Genomic DNA, 27,859 nt, shown 5'->3' with positions numbered 1-27,859 from the left:
ACATTTCTATTTGGACAACCTCAATTTTGCCTTAAAGAAATATTTCACTGAAAAATCAGATGTGCAGTTTTCACATGACCAGCCAAGACATGTTTGGTGTCCAAAGTGTGCTTCTTTAGTCTTTCACTGGAGCTACGAGGCCAGAATTACCTATCTAGAATCTAGAAATCTCTGTCAAAGCTCAAGAAGCAAACTTGACATACCAAACACGTCTGCAGTAAAAGGGGAAACCGTGTAAATCTGATTTTCCAGTAAACCACTGCTTTAACTTACTAAAGGCCAGACTGAGGACTCCCGCTGATCTCGCTGACTGACGGTTATCATCGGCTTACGCTGTTTTCAATCGTCATTGCTACATCCGGGTAAGTTGCTGTTTGATTGACAGTTTCCATAGTAACAGCACAGGCTGTCGCCATTTTGTCGGTGGCTTTTTTTTTACCTTTCAAATGTTTTCGCTTCCCGCCGGAATAACGCAGTCATATGTTCTTACGAGTGACAGCTTCGGGGGGAGAGGTTCTCCGACCGTGTCCGACTGAGAAAACCACGGAGCGGGCGTTCGGAGGGTGAGAGGAGCGGGTTAGGCGGTACCGAGCCCTCCGAGCGAGCGAGCTAACTACCTAACGCTGTTCTGTTCTCTTCTCCTCCGTGTGTCTCCGCTCAGCTCCGCTCCGCCGGGCCGCTCCACTGCCTGCGCAGGTCTGGAACGAACGCGCGCCATTTTGTGAAAACTAACATAAAATCTAGTGGAAAAGTGCTAGTTTTATACAGACGCGTTTCGACAGTACCTGTGCGTAGCAGTTTCGCCGCTGTTAGCTGTGCGCCGTGTAAGTTAAGTGTTGTTATAATCCGCGCTCCGTCCCGAGCCAGCGGGAATGAGAGTGTGCGCTCAGCGGTAACCGAGCTAGCTGCTTAGCCACATTCGTTAAAGTCACCTAGCTTAGCTGGCTGGCTAACGTCCGATAGCTAGCGCACCATCAGCGCTGTTAATCCGAAAGTGGGACGTCTGACCGGCCATGGCTGCTTCACAGAGGACGATCGAGGTTCGGAAAATTAGGCTGGGCTGCCATTTTGACGCCCGTTGGCTGCGATAAGAAACGTTTAGCCAGATAGCCAGCTAAGCTAGCTAACGTAGCTCCATCTGGATTGGAAATTTGGGTATCTCAGTCATTGGAAGTATCGCGGCTAACCTTACAGAAGCTGGATAAGGGGCTTTACCTCACTGGCTCTGAGACTTTAAATGAAGATCACACCATCAAAGGTAAGGGTTCAGTATTTAACGTTACTGTTAAATGGCTTACGATGTAACGTGATCTGGAACAAGGCTGGTTCGGATTGGACCTACCAATGCAGGAACCCATCATTAGTTGGTTTGCTAACCTAGCCACTTCAGCTCAGTAACGTTAGCTTGTTGCTAACCAGGCTTGATACAGCCAACATCTGTGGCCTACAGACTGGAATTAGCACTTGTGTTGCTGGATTTGTAGAATTTAAGAGGCTAACGAAATAGTTAGTAGATTATCCTTTGATTATATGTTTGCAGAACACCTTGCTGCCATCTAAAATTAGAGGCAGTTATCGAACTAGCTAACGTTAGCTGACCTGTGTAGCCAGCTAACTCGCAGACAGGCACTCTACGTTTAGCTGGGTTAGCTAACTTGGTTCGCTGCTAGGTCAGACTGACATGGTTAGCAACAACGTATCATCACACCAGACTGAATGGCATAACCATCAGACTTGTGCTGTGTGTGTCGATGGAAAAGTTAGCTTTCCTTGTAGAAGGGAGGGATCAGTTTGGTGGACCAGAGTTTAGTTATGCGTTTGCGTTGCCGCTGGTAAATGTCAGCTACTAAGTCATTATTGTAACCGGTTTTTGTCATTAGCGTTCACTGTTTTTCTGTTTAGACCAATGGCGAGGCAGTTAGCCGTCTACATTCTCCAGTCATACTGTCTTCAATAATGTTATTAGAGTAAATGTCAAATGTTTATATCAAAATGAAGGACACATGCCGGTTAAGGTAAGATGCATTTTGATCACCCACCCAGCCTCCAACTTAGTTGGCTTGTTGTTAGGACGTAGCCCACGCTTTTATAGTCCTCTGTCTGCCATCGCTTGTATTGTCAGAATCTGTTAATCTGGTTATAAGAAATACGAAATCTCTTCTGTTGTAAAGCCAGCCAGTGTTTTACCCTTTATCTAGCAAGTAAAACGATCACCAAGGGCTCAGAGACAGTTTAAATGCTTAGGCATGATTATAAGAGAAAATGGGAAGAAATGTGTGTAGCCTAAATCTGTTTTAATTGTAACAGAAGTTGCCTTAAAGGCTAAAAATAGGGGTCTTACAGGACATGAAAACATTAGGTCTGAGTGTTGTGAGGTTGTGTTTCCTAATCTAGTCCTTGGAGACCCTCAGATGGTCCACATTTTTGCTCTTATCCGGCTCTCAATACACCTGATCCAAGTAATGAAGAACTCTCAGTACCTGTGTCAGGTGTGATGGGAGCACAAATGCAGATTGCTTGGTGGTGTCTGGGGACTAGTGTATGAAGTACTGTTCTGAAGAATGAGATGCGTCCAGTCTGCTCTTATTTCTGTGGGCTGCATAGTGAGAAGGTGCACCTATTCTTTTTCTTCTCTTATGTTATTTGTTTGTTTCATCTTTGATCTCAGTGACCCAGATCAGAACTTTGCCACAGGTGTGGAGTTGGGTGACTGACTCTTGTTCTATGATGGCTGATTGAGTTGACTGAGGTCTGATTATCATGGCCAGGTATAATAGTTTGGAAATTGGACCACCAGGATCAGAGTTGAGCCAGGTCTGTTCAGAGAATCCCTGCCTCCACATGTAGATCAGTATTAGATCACCAAATAGTGCTCTGAAAGGCTGGTGGCATTACTTAAACTGGGCCTGTACTACACAAGATTTTAGCCCGAATTTTGTCCCCTTCTGACAACATTTCTGAGAGCCTTCGGGCTCCGCAGTGATCGGGGGCCAGCGAGACAGTCAGTGACGTAGCTGAACAAGTGATTCAGGCAACAACCAATGAGAGAGCTTTTTTTTTTGTAGCTAAAATTGTTGTGTGTGACACATCTCACGAGTCCTCACAACACACATGCAGAAAATTCTGTAAAAGACCAAATCTCCATTTTAGAAATCTGTTAGGATTTTAAGTCATTTAGTGTACGGCCAGTATTAGATTAAATGCAGCTATTAAATGGTAACAACTAAGTGTCTGGGCAGCAAGTTATTCTTTTTATTTATGGTAAGTCAGTGTCAATCTGTATAAATACCCAGTAGGCCTTGTAATGTGATGATTAAGGCCTTGTTCAAATCCTGTGAAGAACAAATTTAATGGTTTGAAGATTTGTGGATTATGTTTGATATTGTACAAATGTGTGGATTCTCACCTGCATCTTTAGACAAAACACCTCCAAATTCTCAGGTGGTTGCCCATTTTTAGGATATCTTTACAGTTTCTTCCTTCAAGTCTTTTGGAAGCTTTCAAGCACAGCAAGCACTACATGTTGCTTAGACATCTTGTCCTATGTATATTAGTATATAGAACAATTAAAATGTGGTGAGGGTGCTGGATGGACAAATGTGAAACCATTTGATCTGCCTTTTATACTATGACTTTTTAAATTAATTATTTTCATCAGAATTTCAGAGGAGTACTTGTTTGTCTGTTAAGGCTACACAATTGTCTATCGTGGTATTAGCCTGTCCAAACACTAATAATTGTGTGCTTTGGCATACTGACCAATCTCAGATATTCCAGAGCGGTTCTATTGGCAGTTGGATGAATCAAGGAATGTATGTGATCCAGCAAATGTTCTTTTGGCCAAAATAATACAGGCCAGTGTTCAGCCATATGACATCAAGGGTTCACCAGTTGATTGAACTGGTGTGTTAATATTACAGAGCAGTATAATTTCAGTGTGGTTTTGTCTGTTTCATAAAGCTATGTTGTCTATGGCTTACAAAACGTTGACTTGATGTTAACAGTACTCCCAGCTGTAAGTGAAAGCTTGTGGAGGTGGTTATTGTGGTCCTGTTGGAAAATTTAAGTTGCAAGTGTTCATATTATCATAGTTTCTGTGATTTATAAAATCCCAGCTTGCTTTTGCGTTGAATCAAGTTGAGCAAGAATTTGGCCAGCCAGGATAAGTCATGGCTGAGCAATATGTATTGTTGTGATAGGGGATTGGAAACTGATGGGGAATATTTTGATAATTGTAATTTAGGCTCAGATGACATCATGCTTTTGTTGTTGAATTGCATGAGTGACCCACAATGTATTGACCAAATACACCAGATTCTACCATTTTAGGTACTTTACAGATTTGAACTTTGTCACTATTTAGCAAAAACAGTGTCAGTATTAGGGCTGCACAATTCTTGATTAAATAGGAAACACAACTTTTTTTTCCTACAGTTGAAATCATGATTCTCACAATTGTTCAGCATACCAACTTTGTAAATAGCAGTATCTATTATTGTTACATTTACTACATTTTACTCATAGTAAAACTCTGAACAATGTACAACAGTAGCTCAGAGATTAATGTAAACATCTATTACTAACTTATAAACAAATTTGTAAATAAATTGCTTTATAAAGGACACTAAGTGATTATTGGGTACATTTAACTTGTATCTGCACTCATTGAAAATGATCATCACTTAATATAAGTACACTTTGTAGTTCTACAATTATAGACTGTAGGCTGTTTTTGAACAGAGTGAAAGTATGCAGAGAAACAGATGGTCGTCTGTAATTGTGGAACCACAAAGTGCACCTATATGGTAAGTGGAGCTGACAAAATGGGCAATACTTTGTCACTGAATTTCGGTTGTGATAATATCGTTTATTGCAATAATTCTGCAGATAAAAATTGCTTGATTAAATTTACAATATCATTGAAGCTTAGTCTATCCTGACTTTGAATGGAATGTTTTACAAATGAGGTGGTATAGCTAGCTAGCTTATTTGTGTGTGTAGTCATAAGAAAGATTCTCCAACTTCCACACCTTTGAAGTAAAGGTTTACGAGACCACCCCCCCCCACTATTTCCAACATTTTTTCAGAGTCTGCCTGTTATGACTAGTCAGGTTGTGCACATTCATATGTTTTGGGTGATTGGCTTTGGAAGGAGTGCTTAAGAGTAGGGGGATTTTTTTTATTTTATTTATTTTTTGGTTGGTTGGTTGGTTGGATTTTTTTCAAAAACTACCTTACACTTTCTGGTTTCTACAAAATCACCTAAAAGTAGGCTTTTTTTAAGCAAACATTGTTTATACTCTGTGCAGGTGAGTCATACTAAAGCATTGCTTTATCTAACTAGCGAATAGTGATTTAAATGTAAATCTTTAGCCCCTTTTACACATGTAGTTTTACACGAGAATTTAGCAGCAATTAAACAGAAACAAGTTAAATGTGAACACAACCTGGAGTTGAAATCCCACTGAGCTTGTTGCAGCAGTCTACCTGCCTTGATACCTAGAACAGTTCCCAATAAATTACTGAGAGGGTACGTGTGTTAAAAGAAACATATACAGTAGCAGAAAAAACAATGACGTCTTCATTATAACTGATGAAACAGAGTTTCTGTGGCTTTTTTTCTTTTTAATGTTTGAGTTTTCAGTTTTTGAATGAAATGTGTCACTGTACTGTAATTTGTACATTATTATAGTGGCCTTTCGCCACTATATTAGGGCACCAGTTGTTGTGTGTAGTGAAAGTGGAATTTATATTCCATTCTTTCTTCATATAACACAGCTGCTCAACGGTCCGGGTCTCTGTTGTTGTATATTGCACTTCATAATGCGCCAGGCCAGTCTAGCACCTGCTCTCTCTTACTATGAAGGCATGCTGTTGTAACACATGCAGAATGTGGCTTGGCATTATCTTGCTGAAACAAGCAAGAAAGTCCATGGAAAAAGACGTCATCTAGATGGCAGCATATGTTGCTCCAAAAAGCATATGTACTCCTCTGCATTAATGCTGCCTATACAGATGTGCACGTTACCCATGTCGTTGGCACTAGCGCACCTCCATACCATGACAGACGCTGGCTTTTAACCTTTGCGTTGGTAACAATCAGGATGGTCCTTTTCTTCTTTGGCTTGGAGAACACAACGTCCGTTATTTCCAAAAACAGCTTGAAAGGTGGACTTGACAGACCACAGCATCCATTTTGACATTTTGTGTCAGTCTGTCTCAGATGAGCTTTAGTCAGAGAAATTCGTGGCATTTCTGGATGTTATGTGGCTTTTGCTTTGCATAGAAGAGTCTTTGCTTGCAAATGTAGCTGCAGCAACAATGTGTTTGCAGACAGGAGTTTTCCAAAGTATTCCCGAGCCCATACATCACAGAAGCATGTCAGTTTTTAATGCAGTGCTGTCTGAGGGGTTCGAAGCTTACGGGCATTCGGTATTGGTTTTCGACCTTGCCCTTTGCACACAATAATAATGTTATGAGAAGATCTTGTTCTTAAACTGTTGTACTATTCACTCACAGAGTTCACAAAGTGGCACCTTTTTTGGAATGTGTTGCCACCGTCAAATTTAGAATTAGAAAATTTTTGCAAAAATCAGTAAAGCTGATAAAGTAAAATATCAGATATCTCTTCTTTGTGCTGCATTTAAATAAATTCCTATAAAAGACAGTTTACAAATCACTGCTTTCTGTTTTTATTTGCATTTTACCTACTGTCCCAACTTTTTTGGAATTGGGTTTGTACATGATTCAGATATTAAGGAACTGTTGTCTCTTTGAAAAGTTGACTGAATTGATAGCACCTAAAAAGTAGATTGCCATTCTCCTACTTTCCTGCACAGTTTATTTTTAACCTTTGACAAACATTATTATTATTATTTATTTTTTTATTTTTTTATTTTAGAACAAATCAACTTGTGAAGGTTTGCGTAAGTGAACATAATTTGTACTAAGGCTAATAATAATACTAATCAAAACCAAACCAAATAAGTTGGGATCTGCATGGAAACCTGCCTGGGTTGAATACTGCCTGTTAAACAAAATGGTCCTGAATTTTGTAAGCTTTCACTCAAATGTTAATTTCCAGCTTATCCAGAGACTTGACAGATTTTTACTTAACACCCACTGGTGACTCCCACGTTTATCCTCACAAATGATTTGTTGTTGAGTGGATGACAGACTGAATATGTTCGTAAAAAGCAAAGTAAAAACCTGTAACATTTATAATGGGACAAGAAACAAAGTGTAATCATAAAAAAAAATAAATAAATAAAACGCTTGCTATAGTAAAGAAATGAGAGGGCTTAAAGTTCTTCCATATGTCACTAGAGGGAGGTAAACACAGAGCATACTTCTCTACTGAAGAAGGGGCGTTTTGAGAATGCACAAAGTTTTGTTTTTGGATTTTGCCTCATCTCTCGAGGGTGAGTGCAAATTTTTGGGACTGAAAGAGAAAAAACTTTGTGCATTTATTTATGTAGATTTATATTTATTTACTTATTAATTCCAATTTAATTATTATTTGAATGTTCCCCCTGTGGTGTATTGAATATCACATGTTCACACAGAGTTTGAACAAAATAGTTTGCTATGGGAGCACCTGTGAGAGTCCAGATTTTCACTTGAATAGCCTACCACGTCATTGTTTATATGTTTATTCATTATGCGCAAATACAAACATGCAGATTTTTACAATGATATGTGCCACTGGCTACTATATTTACAGGACATGATGAGAAAATCAGCCACACATCCTGCCTAGCTGCCAGGTTTAGTTAAGAATTGCTGGTTTGACAGAATGTAAATCTCAGAGGTTAAAAAATTTGTTTTACTGCGCACTGCACAGTATTATTACAGAAATAAATAAATAAACTCCTAATAATGATGATGATGATAATAATAATAATAATAATAATAATAATAATAATTCTTAGTTGTCAGAGGAAGAAAATCTTCAACTGCATAACTGGTATTAGCAAGAACAGTACGTTTAAAGTCAGCGCTGAATAATTTCACGTTTGAATGGACTATCAAATACTCCCTTGGATAAATTCGAATATTCTGTAAGCAAATGTACTTTTGTTTCTCTTTAATGATTAGATGGTAAATACACATCTGTAGTACAGTTTAGTAGTACGCTTTGTTTACGAGGCAGTGGACGTGCAGGAAAGACTGGCGTTTTGGCGAAAGCACTAGCCTAACATGGACAAGGCGACGGCCATGCTTCCTCTTGCCGTCGCCTGAGAAGCTGCCTAATAGACAAGGGCATGGAAGACCATGTGCGAAACAACCCGTGAACCAGCTGGTACTGACGGCGTGAATGTCTGTAATTACAAATTCCGACAGGGTCTGACAGTCAGGAGCGTGAGTATATGGGACGCATGTATGAGACAATGTTTTCGCTGAGTATCCCCCTATTTAGCAGGCCTACGTGTCTCCCCCCATGTTAGGGTAGCGGTTACGATTGTGTGTTTAAAATAAGCTAAAATCCACACAATGCATCTTTGGTAGGAATCTTCCAAGGCGGAGAGGTTAAAGTGACTGATGGCTTTGTGTCCGACTGACACGTAGTTCTCTGTTCAAGCAGAGCCTCCTTCACTGCGTTTGTTCATTAGTGCGGCAGCTTACATCACAGCTATTATCAGAATGTTGGTGTCAGTGAATTATTGAGAGGTCGATTGTGAGTAAATAAGCACGGTATCGGACTGCATCAGTATCAATGTTTCCGTATTTTTTTTTGTGCTTATGAAAGAGAGCAAGAGAGAAGTTACCTAACATACAGCGCTTCCTCTTCTACTTACTGTACTTTACATTAATCTTAGCTTGTGTTCATGGACCCAAACTAAATACCAATGTGCTTTGGAGCTTCAGCTTGCTTCATTGTGAGTCACTGCAGTAAAATAATCAAGCTAAAGAAAGAATCCAAATTTTGTAACTAGAAAATGTCATGCTAATTATGGATTTTAGCCTAGGCCTCTTAATCGTTTTGCCTTAAATGCCAAACCCTAGTTTCAAAGATTGTAGTGCATCAGTTTGACTAGTCACTAAAGTTAGTGATCGCCCAGTGTTTTTGGGGCTGATACCGAACGCTGATTGCCGGTTGGTAGCCAATACTTACTGAGGGTGACACTGGACCATTAAGGCCTAATCACACCAAGTATGAATTTTTGGAGACCTTCACAAAAAGTTTGAGGCATTTTTCTGTCTAAACACTCAAACGTTTTTTTTCTTTTAAGCACTGCAGCTAAACTGGGTACATCCCATTCTACAAAGAAGACAACAACACAGGGGAGTCGCACTACTGTAACGTACTCGCAGCCTTTCAGCAGTCGTCTTTAACCTCTGCATATATTTAGTCAGCATTTGTCTGTCAGTTTCAGACTCTGTGTTAAACACCGTATTAATCTGTGTGTTCGTTTTCAAATTTTGATGTGCGTGTTGTTTTTTTTTGGGTTTTTTTTTTGACGTATAAATCAGACTCTGGCTGAATAAGCCTTTAGTCCTGTAGTCAAAATGAAAAGGTCTGTATTTCCATTTAGCGTTTGAATGAGGAACTGCAGGGTTCTGTGGCTGAGGAGCCTTGCGCAGGGCTGCAGCAGTCCTTAACTCGCAGAATAGGCCTAAAATCTTTAACGTTACTGATCAGCTCTTATGATTGGCTAAATTGGAGAAAGTTCGGCAGATACCGTTACACAGCTAGTCGATCCTTTCATTTAACAAAACTCAGACTAGAGGTCTATGTGTGACTGTTTTTTTTTCCCTCCAGTCCTGCTCCCGCCCCCCACAGAAACGTTTTGGCGTTCATAGTGCTGTCAAGGCTAACTGTCAGTAACTATAAGGCCAAACTCAATTCACTTGAATATTTAAACCCTCACCATGCAAAAATTATCTTATTCATTCACGCAAAACAAACCAATGATATTATTTGTTGACAAATGACATCAAAGCTAAATGCACAGGAAAATGATGGCAAAGCACAAATACAAAGCAAAGTGAGTCTGCAGCCTTATTCCCTCACGGAAACTCAGTTTTCATGGGTCAATTTTGGCTCATCTGTACCTCAGATGTTCTGTAAAGTTTTGGGAATATCCTAACGAGGCAGATAAGTGTGTTGTGGGTTTTGTCGTCGGAACTACACGTCGCTAGAGTGTCATGACGCTGTGTGTATAGCAGTCTGGACCACTGGACATGTGCATCTGACATACAGTGAAGCAGATTCCAAGTTGAACAAGTTCACAGCAGCATATCACACAGTTAAAAGAGAAAAACCTTTCACAGACTATCCACATGGGATAGACCCTCAAAAATGGATTGGAACTTGTTAGCCAGTGTTGTACCAACATGGCTTGCAGAAGTTAAGGTAGTGTTTATTAACTTATGCATGCAAATGCTTAAAAACTTTAAGATAATTGATAACTTTAATGTGAATGTATTTATAATAAAATAGAAAGGCAATTCATTGGTAGGAATGTATTTTACAAATACATTATTCTTTGCTGAAATAACACTGTAGTCATGGTCATCAGGGTTACTGTGAAATAACGCAACCATACGCTAGTTATTCCCAGTAAACACAATCCAAGAATTAAGCCAAGGAAGGGTTATTTTCGTTATTTTTGCTGGGCTTGGCAGCCGTGACTGTCGGACTGAAGGCTCTGCCATCTCTGTAAGCTACAGGAATTTGCACACAGAGCACATGATCTGTTTCTGTGTATATGATTTAGTGATCTGTCTACTTTACTTAGACTATTCACTAATTTGTGGAATTTTCTATTTGCGTGTTTTGTCCTGCTTTCGCCTGCAGTGAGCTGGTTTCCTGCCCGCTCCCGCACGCAACACTGAAAATAAGTCCTGCGTTGCAAGATGTTTTGGTGGGATTCTGTTTTCTGTGGGAGTCTGCGGAAGTGCAGACCTCTAACACAGACTCAGTGATGTTGCACAGAAGATGCTGTGTCCTAATATTGTAAGTTAATTGTAATACTCAGTATGGGCCAACACCTCACCTTTAAGTCCCAAGTGAAGCCGAATCAAGCAAATATATAATAAATCTTGTGAACATGAATTCAAAATTTTGGAGGAAACTGTTTAAAACACAAACGTTATGTGAAATTCAGAGGTACAGTTTGCATCTAAAAATAAATTGTGAGCTAGGTAGAGTTGTATGCACTGGAGTAATTAGAATTCATTAGTATTTTTTGAAGATATTTTACGAAGATAAAGTACCACAGATGTAGGGCTCAAATAGACAATATACTCAAATATCATTTCATCTCCAATTTGTAACCCATGAATTAATTGTCCCTTTTGGTAATCTCAAAGATTTGTGTACTAATAGTGTGATTTTATTCTTTGTAGTGGGTTGTGGTTTGCTGCTGGATTCTTTTCCCAGGATGATGTGAAATTATTCAGGTGACGATGCATCCAGGTTAGCTGCAATGATTGTCCTTATTTTGTAGGGGAGTTGCCATAATGTCAGGTAGGGTTGGGCAGTGTAGCCTTGTCACATTATAGCTTCAGCATGTAAAAATACATAAAATTCATTAAAGTGCCATAAACATCAAGGCTTTTACACAGTTTTCATGCCATATCATCGTGCCTGAGTTCAGAATCAAGAACATTAATATAAAATAGGTGAATGCAGTGTAGGATTTTAATCCATCATTCAAAAAATTTCAAAACATCTCTCTGACAGCAATTGGTGAATGTTAAACTGTTCTGCTAACTAGGAGAGAGGACCTGGTTAGCATTAGCTTAGCTAGCATGATAACAGCTCTGCCCACCATAGAACATGTTTAATTCTGGCTAAGTAAAGCACAGATTCCGGCTGAGTAAAGCACAGATGAAAGTTTAGAAGATAATAATTCAAATTGGTGTTGGAGTTACAGATATTTACAGAATTGAAACCTGTTCCATGGTAACGTTAGCTTAGTGAGCAGACTACAGACTGAAACACACTCCACAGTACAGGTTTGAATCCAACTAACTGGTTCTCTTGATGATTAAAAACTCATGTCTGAGAGAACAAAGTCGAGCAACTGATGTTAGAGTGACAGAAAGCAAAAATCTAATCTGTTCTGTGTGTTTGTAGCTGTAGTGTGTTAACTAAGCTTATGATAGTCTAGTTAACAGGCCAGAAGTGCCACACACCATTACAGGCTCGGTTCCCAAAAGCAGCTGTTCGAGTGTATGCTGCCGCGCTAACAAAGTCAGGCTGGCAGTGAATGAGGCTTTGCGTAGTTTCTGACTTCATGACGGTTGGACACAAAATCGGTGGTCACTTTAAACATTCTGCCTTGGTATGTTCCCGCCCTGAATACACTGTGTAATTTTAGCCTTTTTTTAAACACATACAAACACAATAACATCTGCTTCCCCATTATGGGTGGAGACGCGTAGGGTAGTAAAACGGAGTAGAAAAAGTCAACGTTTCCTCCTTTTGTGAACTGCAAGGTATAAACGTTACTGTTTAAAACGGTTGTAGTAAAATATGCTGTAGAGAGATTGTGTTGTCCTACGGTGTACGTTTCAGTGCACGGTATGGTTGGCCGAGCTGCTCAGTTTCTCAGCGTGTTTGTTTAGAACTATGTATGCAACGTGCAGTTTTGAATGACACAGCTTTATTTGAAATTATTCATGGACGGAGCTGCCTGTAGAGGCTGCATTTCTCATAGCATGGACTGAGCATTTTCGTACAGTGCAAGTATATAAACCGCAGGCTTTGTCTGTACACAACGGACTATTCAAACGTACAGTGTGACTCACCAAAGAAGAAGACTTCTAAAATCACACGGTGTGTGTTTGGCTTTAGAGGACATTTAACTACAGCTCAGTATGATTCCTGCTATGACTGTGCTACAGAGACTACTATTGAAAAAAACAGATGAGGAGCATCAAAACTATGAAACGCACTTAACTTGCAATTGTACAGAAGTGCTCTTCTCATCTGGAAAAAAATCTACTCTTCTCCACTGCAGTGCTGCTTGATTCAAGGTAAATAATTTAGCGTAGCTAGTTAATGCAAGTCATTTAAAACCAGCTAGATTTTAATGACTTAACTATTTTAGATTAGATTAGATTCAACTTTGTCATTGTGCAGAGTACAGGTACAGAGCCAATGAAATGCAGTAAGCATTCAGGTACGTTGCACTCATTTACACTAACAGCTGCTTAATTCTAAGTAGGTAATTCATTGCGGTATTGGACTCGGTATCAGAAGAAAATAAAGACTCCTGTCTTACAGTTAAGTGACTGCTGTTGGAACAATATCCGAAATTGAATGTGTGAATGGGAGGGTTGTGTTTATTTGACCAATTGTTAGTTGTGCAACAGAAATTTGACACCATCGAAATTTTGAAATACTATGGTACTAATAGGGGGCGATATACTGGTTTATCTGATATACCTGTTGAATTTCTTAAGGTATGAGTTTTGTCATTACTTTTGTACTGGTGTGTCATAAATAAACACAGATAATGTAACTTAACATACAGAGCATAACTTTACAAGTATAGTGAGTTGCGGTCTGAGTTAAGTCAGTGCAGTTTGTTGTTAAAGCTGTTGTCAGGTTGTACTGCGTTAAAAGCGGAAAAGAGGGGATTAGCCATTAGCCTAGCATGGAGACCAGCTGACTTTGTCAAAACCTGAAGGACGTGTCTTCTAAAGGATGTAGATGAACTATCCTCTATTGTGATCATATCTTCATCAGTATAATGTTGATTTTGCATTTGAGACCTAAACATTGAGCTGGGTCCTCCTGGGTTTGATCCTGTGTGTGACGTTAGTACATAAAGACATAAGATGTGATCTGAAGGTAAATTTTGATCAAACATGTCAGCACGTCTGGTGTGTTTTGTTATTGTATCATATTGTGTGTTGTGATAAGTACTGTCTCATGATGTTGCTGACAATAACCGGCCATATTAATATGGCAAACATAAAAATATTTGTGCTATTGGTTTGTGAACACATGGTGAAACCTCACCATGTACATTTTCTGAGCCTATGAGTTTAGCCTTAGGCTTAAGTGATAAGAATTCTTTGGCCTTAATTATGCTTAAAAATTGAGCATCTGAAGAAATTATGGACTCCAGTGGATATGTGAGGTGTATGGGTTGTTTTCGAGAGATTGGTTAGCATTGTAGGAAGTGAAAAAGGGTTATATTTTAAGTATTTGCTGTAAGACAACAGATAGAAACAGTTAATATTTAATTCATAGCTATCTCCTTCCCAAAGTAATTATTTACACACTAGTGCAATATGTACAGTAAAAAGTATACACTTTTATGTGCTCAGCAGTTTTGAAGAATTTTGAAGAAGCTGCTCTTTTGAAAAAAATGTATTTGATGTGCATCTGAATGCTTTACAGTCCATACTGTGTCATGGAATAATTTGCCTGTATAAAAATAGAAATAAAAGTGTATTTGAAGTTGTTGAGAGTTTAATAAAACAACTCTGATTTAGTGGTCGAACCCTATGGGTTTTCCCAGGGCTGATGTCGATATTTAGAGAGCAGGGCGATGGCCAATATATAATGCAGATATAGTGTTTTTTTTTTTGTGTGTGTTTCTGATAAAATACAACAATTTATTACCAATCAGAATGTGACTAGTATTTCATGGAAAGCAGGGTACTGTATGTCAGAAGTGACAACATTTCAACTGCTTTATTCTATAAGTAGTAATGTAATGTGTGCGTGTGTGTATGTATGTATGTATGTGTGTGTGTGTATATATATATATATACTGGTGACTGAGGAAATTTGGGAAAATGTTTCTAGCAGGGTGCATGAGAGTTATAGTTCATGGTGCAAAACTAACTTTTTCCTCACCTTTCCAAAACCACCAACTAAGTGATGAAGCACATTAAAAAATAACAACTTTGCTAACAACTCTGTTTGTTAATTGATTAACTACTACTCTAAATACTCTTTAGACTGTCAAATCTATAAGGAACTATTTTTGTGTATTAGAGTTTGACAAATACTAAAAGAAATTGATTGCTGATGGCTGTGAATAGCCAGCAGAAGGAAGCTCTCTCTGGTTTAGTCATAATCGATAAAACAATGAAAAGGCTACATTATTATGTTAACATGAATTCGCACATCCCATATCTGGGTCAACATTATCATATTCAGATGAACAGTGCTTTTAAAGCGAACTACAAGGTTTCTGCATTAAATGTTGCTATGTATTCACATATACATCAAACATGTTCTGTGACTGAAATGATTCAAATATCCCATGCTTTATTATATGTTCATACAGCTGTTTTAGTACATGAGCACCCTAACTGCTCTTGGTGAAGGTCACATACTGAGTTAAACATTATTGCTGCCTTAATTACATATTTACTGTGGTTTACACATCAGTATACACTATCAAACTTAAATACTACCTAAAAACTTAGTAATATGATATGTTTTGGCTTTTCCAATCCCTGTTTCTTATTTTTGGGATGTTTATGAACGTCTCTAAAAGGTTGAAATGTTGCTGCTGCTGTTAACTTGTAAAATTTAAGTGCACACGTTTTCTTTTTTTGCTTTCTAGGAAACAGCAGTCTGGTGCACCTTCCACATAAAACATGAAAGCATGCCTTGTTAACTTTTCTAGAATCACTGTTCTCTTTTACTATTCACAGGGTGTGTGGTTTTTTTTTATATATATATTTATTTATTTTAGGACTCTTTTGGGACAGCAGTGTTTGCCTGCGTTAATATTTTGAATCGATCAGTAAAATACACATTCCTTAAATGGGAAACGTGCAGATCATCCATGTCAGCCATAAACATAGTAACGCAGAAACCTTTAGCCAAGGATATATCAGATGTCACCTGTGCAGATTGCTTCACTCAGAATCATAAACGTTAACAATAATGGGAAATAAATGAATGATTAAACATGTGTAATGTTCTATTAGAGTTGGATTAGTTTTTCCAGAGAAGGTTTGATAATGTAATTTGACTGGCCAATTCGTACGGGATAAAGGATCTCTGTAATTTCCGCAAATTACCCGAAATAGCCCAGATTGAAATATCAAAGTGCAAATGTTTACATCAACATTATGCAACAAGTGCCACACTTCTGAACAACGACAACACACTGTATAGCTAAACGGCAAGCAGGCTAGCATTAGGCTAGAAAAGTGGGTTCATTCAGCTTAATGCCGCTCAACAAGGCAGAAAACGAAAGGTGATTTAGAGTTCATTTTCGTTCTTGTAATTCAGCCATCACCAAAGACTTGTGGATTTCAGTATTCTTGTCTTGAGGCGTTGTTTTCCGTGAAGCTGAAGATGGCTTCTTATTTGCCACCTTTTTGTTTGAATTTTTGAAAATTCAGGTGCCAGAAGGTGACTCCTGCACCATTTTAGGTGGAATGGGAAAATTCAAACAAGAAGCTGCCGAATAGAAAGCCAAATTCATCCTTGTCCGTTTTCTGTTACCCCTTTTTGTAATTATGTTACTGAGATGTTTATTCTGAGCAGGACTACTATTACTGAGGAGCCCTGAGTTTGGCGAATTAGAGAAGGTAATTCCCTTCAGAATTACTGCTTGGCAGACTTGCAAAAACTATAGACATGGCATATTGGATTAAAATCAGAGTTATTCACTCAAATTACAGTATGTCCCAAGATAATACTAATCCTGCTCGAATAGGGCTTTAGAATCAAGGAATTAGGCGATGTAATAAGTTGGAGGAAAAACCAACAGCCAGTGAAGTATATAATGTAATTTTAAAAATGTATTTTATTAACCTTTTGAAGACTTCAACGGTTAAATATATATTTTTTAATTTTTTATTTACTCTAAACTTTGGATGATTGAAGTGTTTGAATATCTAAGTTTTATTTTATTATGTTTAAGCTGTTTTGAGTGAAAAATTTCTTAATTAACAGCATTAAATTTAACGTGAATTGTCTGTGTTTTTGTGATTTTGATAATTGGCTAGATAGTGGTTGAAATCTTTAAGAGGAGAAGAAGCTGAGTGGTTACTTGCAGAATATATACATCATATATACGTAGGCTTCATTATTATTATTATTATTATTATTAATTTCTCTGTTTTGATTAGTACTGTATGTTATGATGGTCTCTGCCCTAAATATTTTTTGAAACTATACAGCAAACATGCACATTTCTGTCCTCTGAGAGTTTGTATGAATGCTTTCCTCAATCTTAGTCAGGTCAGCTGAATCATTCTCTTGCTCCTACAACACGAGTGCATGTTGAGCTTCTATTCTGCTGTCAGTCTCCAATGTGGTGGATGCTGCCTTGAAGTGTGCCAAAGTTCAGTTTTATTTCTTGTTTATTTCTTGTTTTCTTATTGGAAAATGGGAGCAGCTCTGCCCTGGCAACAAAAGTAGGCTATTTGCATACTCTTCCGTGATTGGCTTGAACCTTGATGGGCTTGCCAAATCACACTGTATCTTCTTGGTGATAGGCTATGCTAATTAGGTGCTGTTGCTGGGATTCTGAAATAGTGGTGGGATTCTGTGTGGCTGTAGCGCATTGTGTTGCCTAGTGAAGGATGCTGATGAATGAGCATTCTCCTAATAATTATCAAAATTTGCTCTTAAGAGGGCAAATTTGTGAAATCTTTCCACTTCAGCGTTTAAAAACTGCTGTGTAGTCTTATTAAATATACTATTGAGGTTAGTAAGGAGCTAATAACTAAATGTTCTTTATTCATTCTGGATTTTTTTCAAGTGTACATTACTACATTCCAGCCTCCAATCTGGATGATTTTTCTTGGACAGAGATGTGCCTGTCTTGCTGTCCTGCTCTTAGCTCTCAATAGATGCCTCTGTACTTCACCTGTATATTCAAAAAAATATATTTTGTGCATTTAAGTTAAATATAATTATTGCAGTAGTTAATTATTATGCACTGAATATCTGTATAATGAGAAGCATGCACAAATTTGTGTAAGACCTCTGTGCTGTTATTGTTAAAAACACAGGAATCATCCCTTATTCCCATTTTTACAGTGCTGCATTGTTCTGATGAGCACTAATATCTGTTAACTTTCTCCTAGGGGGAGAGACCTCAGCATGCAAACCTTCGTCCGTCCGGCTTGCACCCTCTTTTTCTTTCAATGCTGCTGGTCTTCAGATGGCTGCTCCGATGCCTCATTCGCACCAGCAGTACAGTGACTGTCACCAGCAGAGTACAGACCAGTCTGTCACTGTACTGCCATACAGTGACCAGACACAAGCACTCACTGCCAACCAGGTACTGGGTGCCCATATGTAAACCATAAACAGTTTTTATTTTTGCGCCATGACCTTTTATAACTGATGTTCTTTATTTTCATTTTTCCTTTTTTCCCTTTGTTTTTAAATACAGAGGCACATGCCCCAGTGCTTTCGTGACCCAACTGTAGCTCCTTTAAGGAAGCTCTCCATTGACCTGATCAAAACCTACAAACACATTAATGAGGTAAGAGCTGACCCAAGTCTTGATGTTTGTTAGAGCTCTGTTCTTCTATGAATATGTGGTCTTATCAGTTTTCTGTACTAGAGACTTAATCAGCCATTTAAAGCACTGTACACGTTATGTAAGAGTGCCACTGCAAGGTCACAAATTATTGCACCCACAATCACCAGCAAGTGCAGATATTTTTGATGTGTAGATCCTGGGGCTGCAACAAATGGTCAGCAATTTTTTGATCAATTTGATAATTAAAATGTCCAAAATGGAAAAGGCATTTGAATAACCAACACATTTGCTACTTTTATGAATCCATGCACTTCCGTGGGAAAATAAATGTTTATCAAGCCAAATATTTAGTTAGTTTACCAGCAGTATGCAGAGGCCAGCTGCACCGGACTTGTTGGAAATTGGATTTGGCACAGATTGCGAGACTCTCACAATTTGAGTCGACGGTATTAGTCTTAACTCCAGTTGCAGTACAAAGAGCTTTCCAACTGCTCCGGATTGTTAGGTAGTTAGCATGTTCTCAGTTGCATTTATTACCAAGAATAAGTGAGAGTCTGGTAGCTAGCTGTCTATAGCCGTAGGAAAATTATTCCGGCACCTGCAACAGGTAATAAAGTCGCCATGGTTGAATTTAGCATGTGCTCTGGTATGAAGCATGCTTAAGTCTTTCCCCTGTCCAGTGACGAGAGTCGACCCAAAAAAAGTTTTTATTTTTAAGACTGTGGTTAAAGTGATTTTCTCTGCTCTCCTGCTATCCTCACAGGTGAGCCAGCAGCCTGTTCGGGGTTTCCAGATCCCCTGTTTAGCATTTTAATGCATGTTTCTATGAAAATAATCATTTATCAGTAATATTTTTTCATGACATAGTGTTTCAGTTAAGTTTTATGAAAAAACTAAATATGTAACAATGTCAAAAAAGTAATGATTTTAGATGACAGTAGTTTGACTTGAGGACATGATCAGACAGCAGTTACTGCTAAATTGTGCATATTAACTGAACATATTTGTAGTAGTGCTGTGATCGTAGTATTTTAAGATAGTTAAGCTTTTATTAATTTATGCCGGTAAACATGAGAGTGTAACTTTTTGCACCCGTTTATAAACCAGTGGAAATTCAGTAAAACAGTGTTTCCCAATGTACTCCTTGCAGACCCACAGTGGTGCTGGGAACAAGGATAAAGTAAAATTGTGGACACCCTAGGGATCCCTGAGGATTGTATTGGGAAACTGGTGTAATACTTTTTCACAATATGCTTGCACTTACATGATATTTGCTTTGTGGGGATGCTATTGTTGCTTTATTAAAGAATTCTATTTCTTCGTTTTCTTCTGGCTGCACCCAGAGGATAAAGTATGTCTTTGTGTACTTTGTTCTCTTGGAGAATACTTTTTGCGTTAAACATGTAATATGAGAGAACTGGGCATAGCAGCGAAATACTCATATACTCATTTTAACACATGGATGCCTTCAGTTATTCAGCCATTCATTCGTTTAGTCACTCAGAATTTTTGTCTTAATGACAAAAAAGTTGCTGAGCAGAACTGTTTGTAGTTCATACTGCATAGCTGTAGCCCAAATGTTGTATAATAACATTATATAACATTATAATCTTTTAAACCCATGACACACAGACGTTATGCATATTCCTGTATTCATGCTTTTTAGACATACAAACATACTTGTTTATTCCATGTCATTCAGGTATTCCCTCAAACATTTGTTGACTTTAACTAGTAATAGCTTATGCTTATGTTTCAAGAACTTTACAATGATGTTGAAATAACTACTGTTTAAATGTTCTTAGTGTTGGCAAATAATGTTGAATATTCAAAGATTCTGTTTTGTGTCTAAATTTAAGGTTTTGTGTCTAAATTTAATGATTTAATACAAGAAAATCAGCAGAATACGAGCCAAATAAAAACCTCTTCTTTGGGACATCATTAAATGTAAATGAAGAGGTTAAAACTCAAAATGTGTGAGCAGAAGAAACAGCGACTTCTTTATGGAATCTCAAAAATGACAGATGTCACTAAGGCTGCGTTCACACAACAGGTAAAAGTTGCCCAAATCTGATTTTCTCATCAAATCAGATTTTTTTTGTTAGGCTGTTTACAATGTCTTACACATGTGGCCTGTAGTCTAAACAGATCACGCTCCTAAACTGACTTGTATGTGTAAAACAGCAATGCCTCAAGCTCACTGTAAAAAAGGGCACATTATTCGCCCACAGCCACTTCTTTGGTTCGCATACTTGCTTTCTTTAAACTTGGCTTTGAGACGTGTAACTTTTTCTTTGACGCAGCAGCCTCATTATTCTATGGCCGCGTTCAGTCATTTCTTTCAATCTCTTTGAATGCAGAACAGTTTGGATACGTGCTTTCTAATTTTGTTTGTACAGAAACATCAACCCAAATGTTTGAGGTCTCAGCAGTGCAAAATTATAACGAATGTCGCGTTGGACTGCCGTGAAAGTCGCATGAATTCCGGGTATCATGACAAAACTTTATGTAAATAGATAATTGCAGTGTGTTATCATTTTTCTCCTTATTCACAAAATTCTTAAAGTGTTGAATAAAATGACTAAAACTACTGATTGGCCTTTGCACAATGCTTAAATCCATATGATGTGTTAATAATGTATGTAATTGTATGTAAAATAACAAACTTTTCAACTGTATACTGTATATAGCAAAAATAACTTTTACATTTATCCTTTAGTAGTTACAAAAGGTGCTGTATAGAAACATTTCGCAAAATCCTAACTTTTTTATAGTATAATTTGTAGTTACTTTTAAGTTGTAGACTATTCTGTGGTTGTAGCTTTTATGTTTTCCTCGTCTAAGCACGTTTTGCATGGTTGTCTTTCTGTCTGTGTAGGTGTATTATGCAAAAAAGAAACGGCGGCATCAACAGGGTCAAGGTGAGGACTCCAGCCATAAGAAAGAGAGGAAAGTCTTCAATGATGGTTATGATGATGACAACTATGACTACATTGTCAAGAATGGAGAGAAGTGGATGGACCGTTATGAAATCGATTCTCTAATTGGAAAAGGTTCATTTGGACAGGTACGACTGCTTAAGTGCAAAACATTAACACACAGAATTGCTTATTTCAAAGGCAGTGCCTCTTTTATTATTTCTTTCTCCATTTACTCATTTAGGCCATGGTTCTGAAATCAAGAGTTAAAATGAAATGCTGTCAGAAATTTCCTTTTTTTTTTTAAGCAGTAAACATTTTCACTAGCAAAAATGTTGAGATGCCTATGGCATCAGGTTGTGCATTTATATTTAGTGGGTTCAAAGAGGCTGTGATAGCTGATGTCAAAAGCTCCTTTCTGCATGAAGTATAGTAAAACATATGTGTTCTGATTGCGTGTTGCAGGTTGTAAAAGCTTACGACCGCGCTGAGCAGGAGTGGGTAGCGATTAAGATCATCAAGAACAAGAAGGCTTTTCTGAATCAAGCTCAGATTGAAGTGCGGCTTCTTGAACTCATGAACAAACATGACACAGAGATGAAGTACTATATAGGTAATAAACATTTCAAACTTTTAAAGATTCACTTTACAATGTTTCAGTTCAATGCTTTATAATATTAATACTTTTAACATGGGGGAGAAGTTTCACTGCTTTGCAGGGTGCCTGTGCTCTGGCAACTGATGGTGCTTGATAATATTATTTACTGCACAACATGGTGTTAGACTTAAATTTAACAGTTAACTTCTGATATTATTATCAGTTAACTAGTATTTCTAAATGGAAAGTGCTCAAACAGCTCTGTATGGCAGAGAAACTTGATCTCTTGCATAACAGCTCCAAGAAAGAATAACTGTGAAATCAACACTAAAACGGAATGTTTTCTTTATCAGTAGGTTATAGAGAAGTCAGAGGTTCACAAGTTGCAAGATACATAAAACGAGAGAGAAACTATTCAAACTTTTTAGTTGGTTGCAATACCGACAAGTTTTTTTCTTTTTTTTTTTAGGAAATAAAATGCAAAGCATTTTTATTGCTAAATGTTACTTTGGTGGAAACAAGCTATAGATTTTTATTTTATTGCTTGCTGAAAGTCAGTGGAAATGTAGCTAGTTACAATTGCTCCTTAATATTTTATTTATTTGGTTAAATCAGTCACAGAGCCCATGATCATTGTGTAGAAGCAAGAGAATGTTTGTCCACTTCTGTCAGGGTTTAGTCACGTTGTTGCATGATCATCAGCAAAATAAGCAGTTTTACTTTTTTATTTATTTATTTATTTATTTATTTATTTTTTGGACTACAGTGCTATAATTTTTTCTGTCTCTGTTTTTCTCTCTTTTTCATGACTGCTTAGTTCATCTGAAGCGGCACTTCATGTTCCGGAATCACCTTTGCTTAGTATTTGAAATGTTGTCATACAACTTGTATGACTTGTTACGAAATACAAACTTCAGAGGAGTTTCTTTGAACCTGACCAGAAAGTTTGCCCAGCAGTTGTGCACAGCACTGCTGTTTCTCGCCACCCCTGAGCTCAGTATCATCCACTGTGACCTCAAGCCAGAGAACATCCTGCTATGTAACCCCAAGAGAAGCGCCATTAAAATAGTGGACTTTGGGAGCTCTTGCCAACTGGGACAAAGGGTATGCCTTTTTTTTCTCATTTGTGATGTGATGTGTGATTTAATTTTAAATGTAGTGTTTGTATGTAAGTAATGTAATGTAAGTAATCTGGCAGCATGGTGAGCCTTTTTCCCTGTTCTTTTTCCAGATATATCAGTACATCCAGAGTCGATTCTATCGCTCCCCTGAAGTGTTGTTGGGAATGCCATATGATCTGGCCATAGACATGTGGTCACTAGGATGTATACTAGTTGAGATGCATACAGGAGAACCTTTGTTCAGTGGAGCCAATGAGGTAAAATATGGACAAGGACAAGTTGACTTCACAGATGAAACATATTTTAAAAAGTTATTTTATAAAAACATACTTTGAAAAATTAATGTTAACACAAAAGTTAATGTCTTCTTGTTTGCTCTGTTGACTGTAATTAATAGCTTAATACTTCAACAATCAGTTTGATCTACATTACTACCATTTGGTTGAAGTTTAAAATGGTGAATCCTGCTATAAGCTGTGAGTTAACAAATGAAATTGGACATCTGACAAATGAAGCTGCGTATCATACATGGCTGTCTTAGTGCTGTACTAGCAGGCTACAGTTTAAACTGTCTACGTCCTAGTATACTGACTCCTTTCATTGTTTTCAGGTTGACCAGATGAACAAAATTGTTGAAGTTCTTGGTATCCCACCCAATCACATAATGGACCTAGCACCAAAAGCCAGAAAGTTTTTTGAGAAGTTGTCAGATGGGACATGGAGTATAAAGAAGACCAAAGACGGGAAAAGGGTATGTATCATCAGCAGTGTATTCTTTTCATTGACTCTGAGTTTATACGGTCAGTATAAGTCTTTTTTTTTTCTCTGTGAACAGTACAAACCTCCGGCTTCTCGAAAGCTCCATGCCATCTTGGGAGTGGAGGGTGGTGGACCAGGGGGCCGAAGGGCCGGCGAATCGGGCCATGCAGTTGCTGACTACTTGAAATTCAAAGACCTTGTACTCAGAATGCTGGACTATGACCCTAAGACGAGGATCCAGCCCTACTATGCCCTTCAGCACAGCTTCTTCAAGAAAACAGCAGATGAAGGAACAAATACAAGCAGTAGTGTTTCAACAAGTCCTGCACTTGAGCAGTCACAGTCCTCAGGGACCACTTCTAGTACATCCTCAAGCTCAGGTACTTATCAAATATATTTTCAGTTTCCTAACTCATATTTAGCTTGGAAACACTAGACCAGTGACATCTTTGGTAATGTATCAAACAGAGAGGACCCATCAAATCCAGACTGGAACTCTGTGGACACTCAACACAAACAGAAAACCCAAGCTGAGGCAGCGGCATGACGTGCATGGTCTATACTCCTCACCCACTCGCTCAACCCCTTCAATCCTCACCCACTTGCTGAACCCCTTCAAAATACATACAACAGAAACACTGCCATCTGCTAGCCCATCTCCTTTAAACTCACAGAACAAACTTCAGAGTTGTTTCTAAAGCAACCATAACATATACTTTTTAACCAAAGTTGTCATAGGAAGAGATAGAAGAGACTGCAGCTGCAGTACGAGAGGAAAACACAGTGGAAGCTTATGAATGCACAACAAATTTACCTCAGTATATTTCAGATAACTTTGCTTAGCTGAGACGAGTATTTTGTAATGTTGTCAAGCGAACATTCTTTTAAGCAGCTAAAGCAGTGTTAGCTCAGTTATTAGTGACCATCTGCCTCAGCTCTGGTTCTTTTTATGTTGCATGTCCATGGAAAGGTTGAGGATCCAGTCTGGATTTGATGCTGGTCCAAACTTTAAACCCTTGTTGAAATCTTATGGCTTTTGTTTTGACATGCTTCTTTTTAACTGTTACCTTCTTCACAGTCTTCACAGTGTACTATAAAGACTGACTTTTCTCCCTACACACATTCCTATATGAACTTACTTAAAGCAAAATTAATAATTAATTCTACAAAAAATAAAGATCCTGAAGATGCCATTCAACTCATCAGTTAACTGTAGGTTTTAGTTGACATGTAAAGAGCAGGAAAATCACCAAACTTTGCTGGACCCCAGCCAGTCAAGACAGCAGGTTACCACACCTACTTTACAGGTTGAAAAAAAAAAATTTTCATTATCTCAATAACTATACTGCAGAGTGTTATGATTTGTGTTCTGAAAATTTATGTAGAGTGTGGGGAAATTGAGAGATTATTTGACAGTGTGACTGATCCCATTTAATATAAGCCATTTTGTCATCTTCTCAGGAGGATCATCTGGAACAAGCACCAGTGGCAGAGCAAGATCTGATCCAACTCACCACCATCGGCACAGTGGGGGTCACTTTGGCACAACAATGCCATCCATAGACTGTGACAACCTCTGCCCTCAGGTATTGCTTGGTTAAGATTTAGAACTTAATTTTAAATAAATTTTAAATAAACTACTATGAAGCTAATATGTAATGTATGGGAGTGAGGAAGGGAATCTGAAGTTTAGAGTTATTGGGTTTGAATATTTAAGTAGCCAGAATCTTTGACTTGTTTACTCTTATTTTATTGACCATGCTACTGTATGCCCTTTTTGCACATTTGTGTACTCAACCCTTATAGACGAGACAGCCTTACCATCCACCTGTAGTATGGACTGGCGGTGTTGGACCAGACCCTGTCACTGTAGAGACACATCCAGTCCAGGAGACCACCTTTCATGTGCCTCCCCAACACCCTAAGGCATTGCACCCCCATCACCACCACCACCATCACCACCACCATCACCATCATCATCATGGACAGGTCATAACAGCGCACCCTCGACCACGGCTCTACAACTCGCCCACCAACAGCGCCTCCACACAGGATTCTATGGAGGTTGTGCATGGTCATCTGTCCATGACATCCCTGTCTTCCTCTGCATCCTCTTCCTCCACATCTTCCTCTTCCACGGGAAACCACGGTAACCAGGCTTACCAGTTTCGCCAGGTTCCTGCCAGTACCCTGGACTTCAGCCAAAATGGAAGCATGAACATGGGTTTGGGTGCCTTCTCAAATCCTCGCCAAGAGACTGGCATTGCTGGACATCCAACTTACCCTGTTGCCACAAATACTGGACCTAGTCACTTCATAACAGAGGGACATTTGGGCATGAGGCAAGGCATTGATAGGGAAGAGTCTCCAATGACTGGAGTATGTGTTCAGCAGAGCTCAATGGCCAGTTCGTGACTAAGCTGAAAATGGTTTGTTTTCTGTGTGATTTATTATTATTTTTTTTTTTCTAGGTGATGTTTTCTTTTTCTCCTATTTTTGAAAAGGTGCATAGAGAACAAAAAGCTGCTCACTTTTTAGGGGAGATATCACTGAACCGCTACAACTGAAGAGTATTTAAAGTATATATGTATTTCAGATATTTTTTTTTCCGTTTTCAGTCAATAGACACATTAGTAATACTGCAAAATAACCATAGTGAAAATTGACACATCTGTCTGCAAGTTCACTGACTGCACATAGTATTGATTAATCATTCTTTGTTTGTTTTTTTTTAAGATTCTTTTGTTGTTTTTGTCTTTTTTTTTCTTCTGACCATTTCAGAGCAGAGAGCTGCCACACAACTAGCTGTATGTAAAGCAATGCAAAAACATCCATTAAGTTCAAACAGTAAAACATTTATGCCTTTTTTTTCTGTCTTTTTTTTCCTTTTGGACTGGTTGTTATTTATTTACCCTTTAAGTGAAGCCTCTCAGAGCTGTGTGTTAACCTGTAGCGTGTCAAGGAAGCAGTACTTGCAGTGATATTTTGTGTTGTCCGTATTGTGTAACTCTTCAAGGAGGGCACATGGAAGTTGCTCCAGCAGCGAGCACTTAGATGCGCATGGGAGAAACCCGCACTGGTGCTTGCTGAGTCGGTTGCAGTACTGTCCAGGCTGGGAGCTGTTTGTATGAGGCAGCTTCAAGTGTATGTGGCAATTAAGGAGGAGGAGACACACTGAAGGGGGTCATATACAGAGTAACAGGGGCTGTTGTCAAGCATCTTATTGGCCTTACGATTTTTGGACTTCTGAATGAAAAAGAGATGGACAGAAACATTGAAATAAAGACGGCTTTCCTCTGTTTTTAACATTGAAATGGTCCTTAATTGTTTAGGGGAATGCCGAATAAAGTTAAAAAAAAAAAGAAGAGTAATTAAGAAATGGTTATTAAGAGGCCTTTATCTAAGGGACTAAAAGGGACTCTTAATTACAGGGTCAAGTGTCCCAAACACAACTTCCTATAATTCTTTCTTACCGAAGTGGAATTTCACGATGAAGGTAGTCCACCCGTATTTGAGATGCTTGATTTTATTTATTTTATTTCTTTCCTCTTTTTTCCTTTTTGAGTATACGGTTTCCATTTGAAGACTGTCTACTTCTTCAATTTGCCTCTTCAATTTTTAGTACAGAAATATGTGCTGAAATTCGTGACTGCCTTTTTCTCCTCTTGAATTATGCTGTGAATTTTACACACATTTGTTTTTTTTTGTTGTTTTTTTTCCTGTTTGATCGTCTCTCTCCATTTTTTTCTCCTTTTCTTTTTTTTATACCAAAGCGATTGTTTTTTATAGTACTTGGTGTCTGTAACCAATAATGTAGCAGTTCACCACTTCAACGCAAGGTTTATTAAAGTATCGACTTTTGTCCATACAAAATGTCTATCAACTACTATTGCGAACTGGAGCTTTTTGCTGAACTTGGTACATTTTTAATGTTGATCGATTTGCTTGTCATGTGGTTAAACACCCCTATCAGTTTTACATTGAGCAAGATGTCAATCGGGAGCATCACTTAGCAAGACACTGTCTGCACTG

At 38.3% G+C, this 27,859-nt stretch overlaps 1 protein-coding gene across 2 annotated transcripts; it reads left to right on the top strand.

Annotated features, from left to right (window-relative positions):
• The first annotated feature begins 412 nt into the window (after positions 1-412).
• Positions 413-27,798, top strand: dyrk1ab (dual-specificity tyrosine-(Y)-phosphorylation regulated kinase 1A, b). 2 transcript variants are annotated; one of them, XR_005006187.1, is made up of 11 exons: positions 413-1,258; positions 18,028-18,224; positions 18,339-18,431; positions 21,310-21,498; positions 21,815-21,962; positions 22,765-23,051; positions 23,179-23,325; positions 23,679-23,819; positions 23,904-24,207; positions 24,296-25,413; positions 25,634-25,645. XR_005006187.1 is itself a non-coding variant. In XM_036560309.1 (11 exons), the coding sequence occupies exons 2-11, from the start codon at positions 18,105-18,107 to the stop codon at positions 26,240-26,242; spliced, it is 2,163 nt and encodes a 720-aa protein (XP_036416202.1). In that variant the 5' UTR covers positions 413-1,258; positions 18,028-18,104; the 3' UTR covers positions 26,243-27,798. The 2 variants fall into 2 exon arrangements, 1 of the variants encoding a protein (XP_036416202.1); XM_036560309.1 differs by having other exon boundaries at positions 25,289-25,413; positions 25,634-27,798.
• Positions 27,799-27,859: the final 61 nt, after the last annotated feature.

This window comes from Colossoma macropomum, unplaced genomic scaffold (genome assembly GCF_904425465.1).
Source record: "Colossoma macropomum unplaced genomic scaffold, Colossoma_macropomum, whole genome shotgun sequence".
Lineage (NCBI taxonomy): Eukaryota > Metazoa > Chordata > Actinopteri > Characiformes > Serrasalmidae > Colossoma > Colossoma macropomum.
Note: the sequence above shows the minus strand (reverse complement) of the source record. Positions and strands in the feature narration are given on the sequence as shown.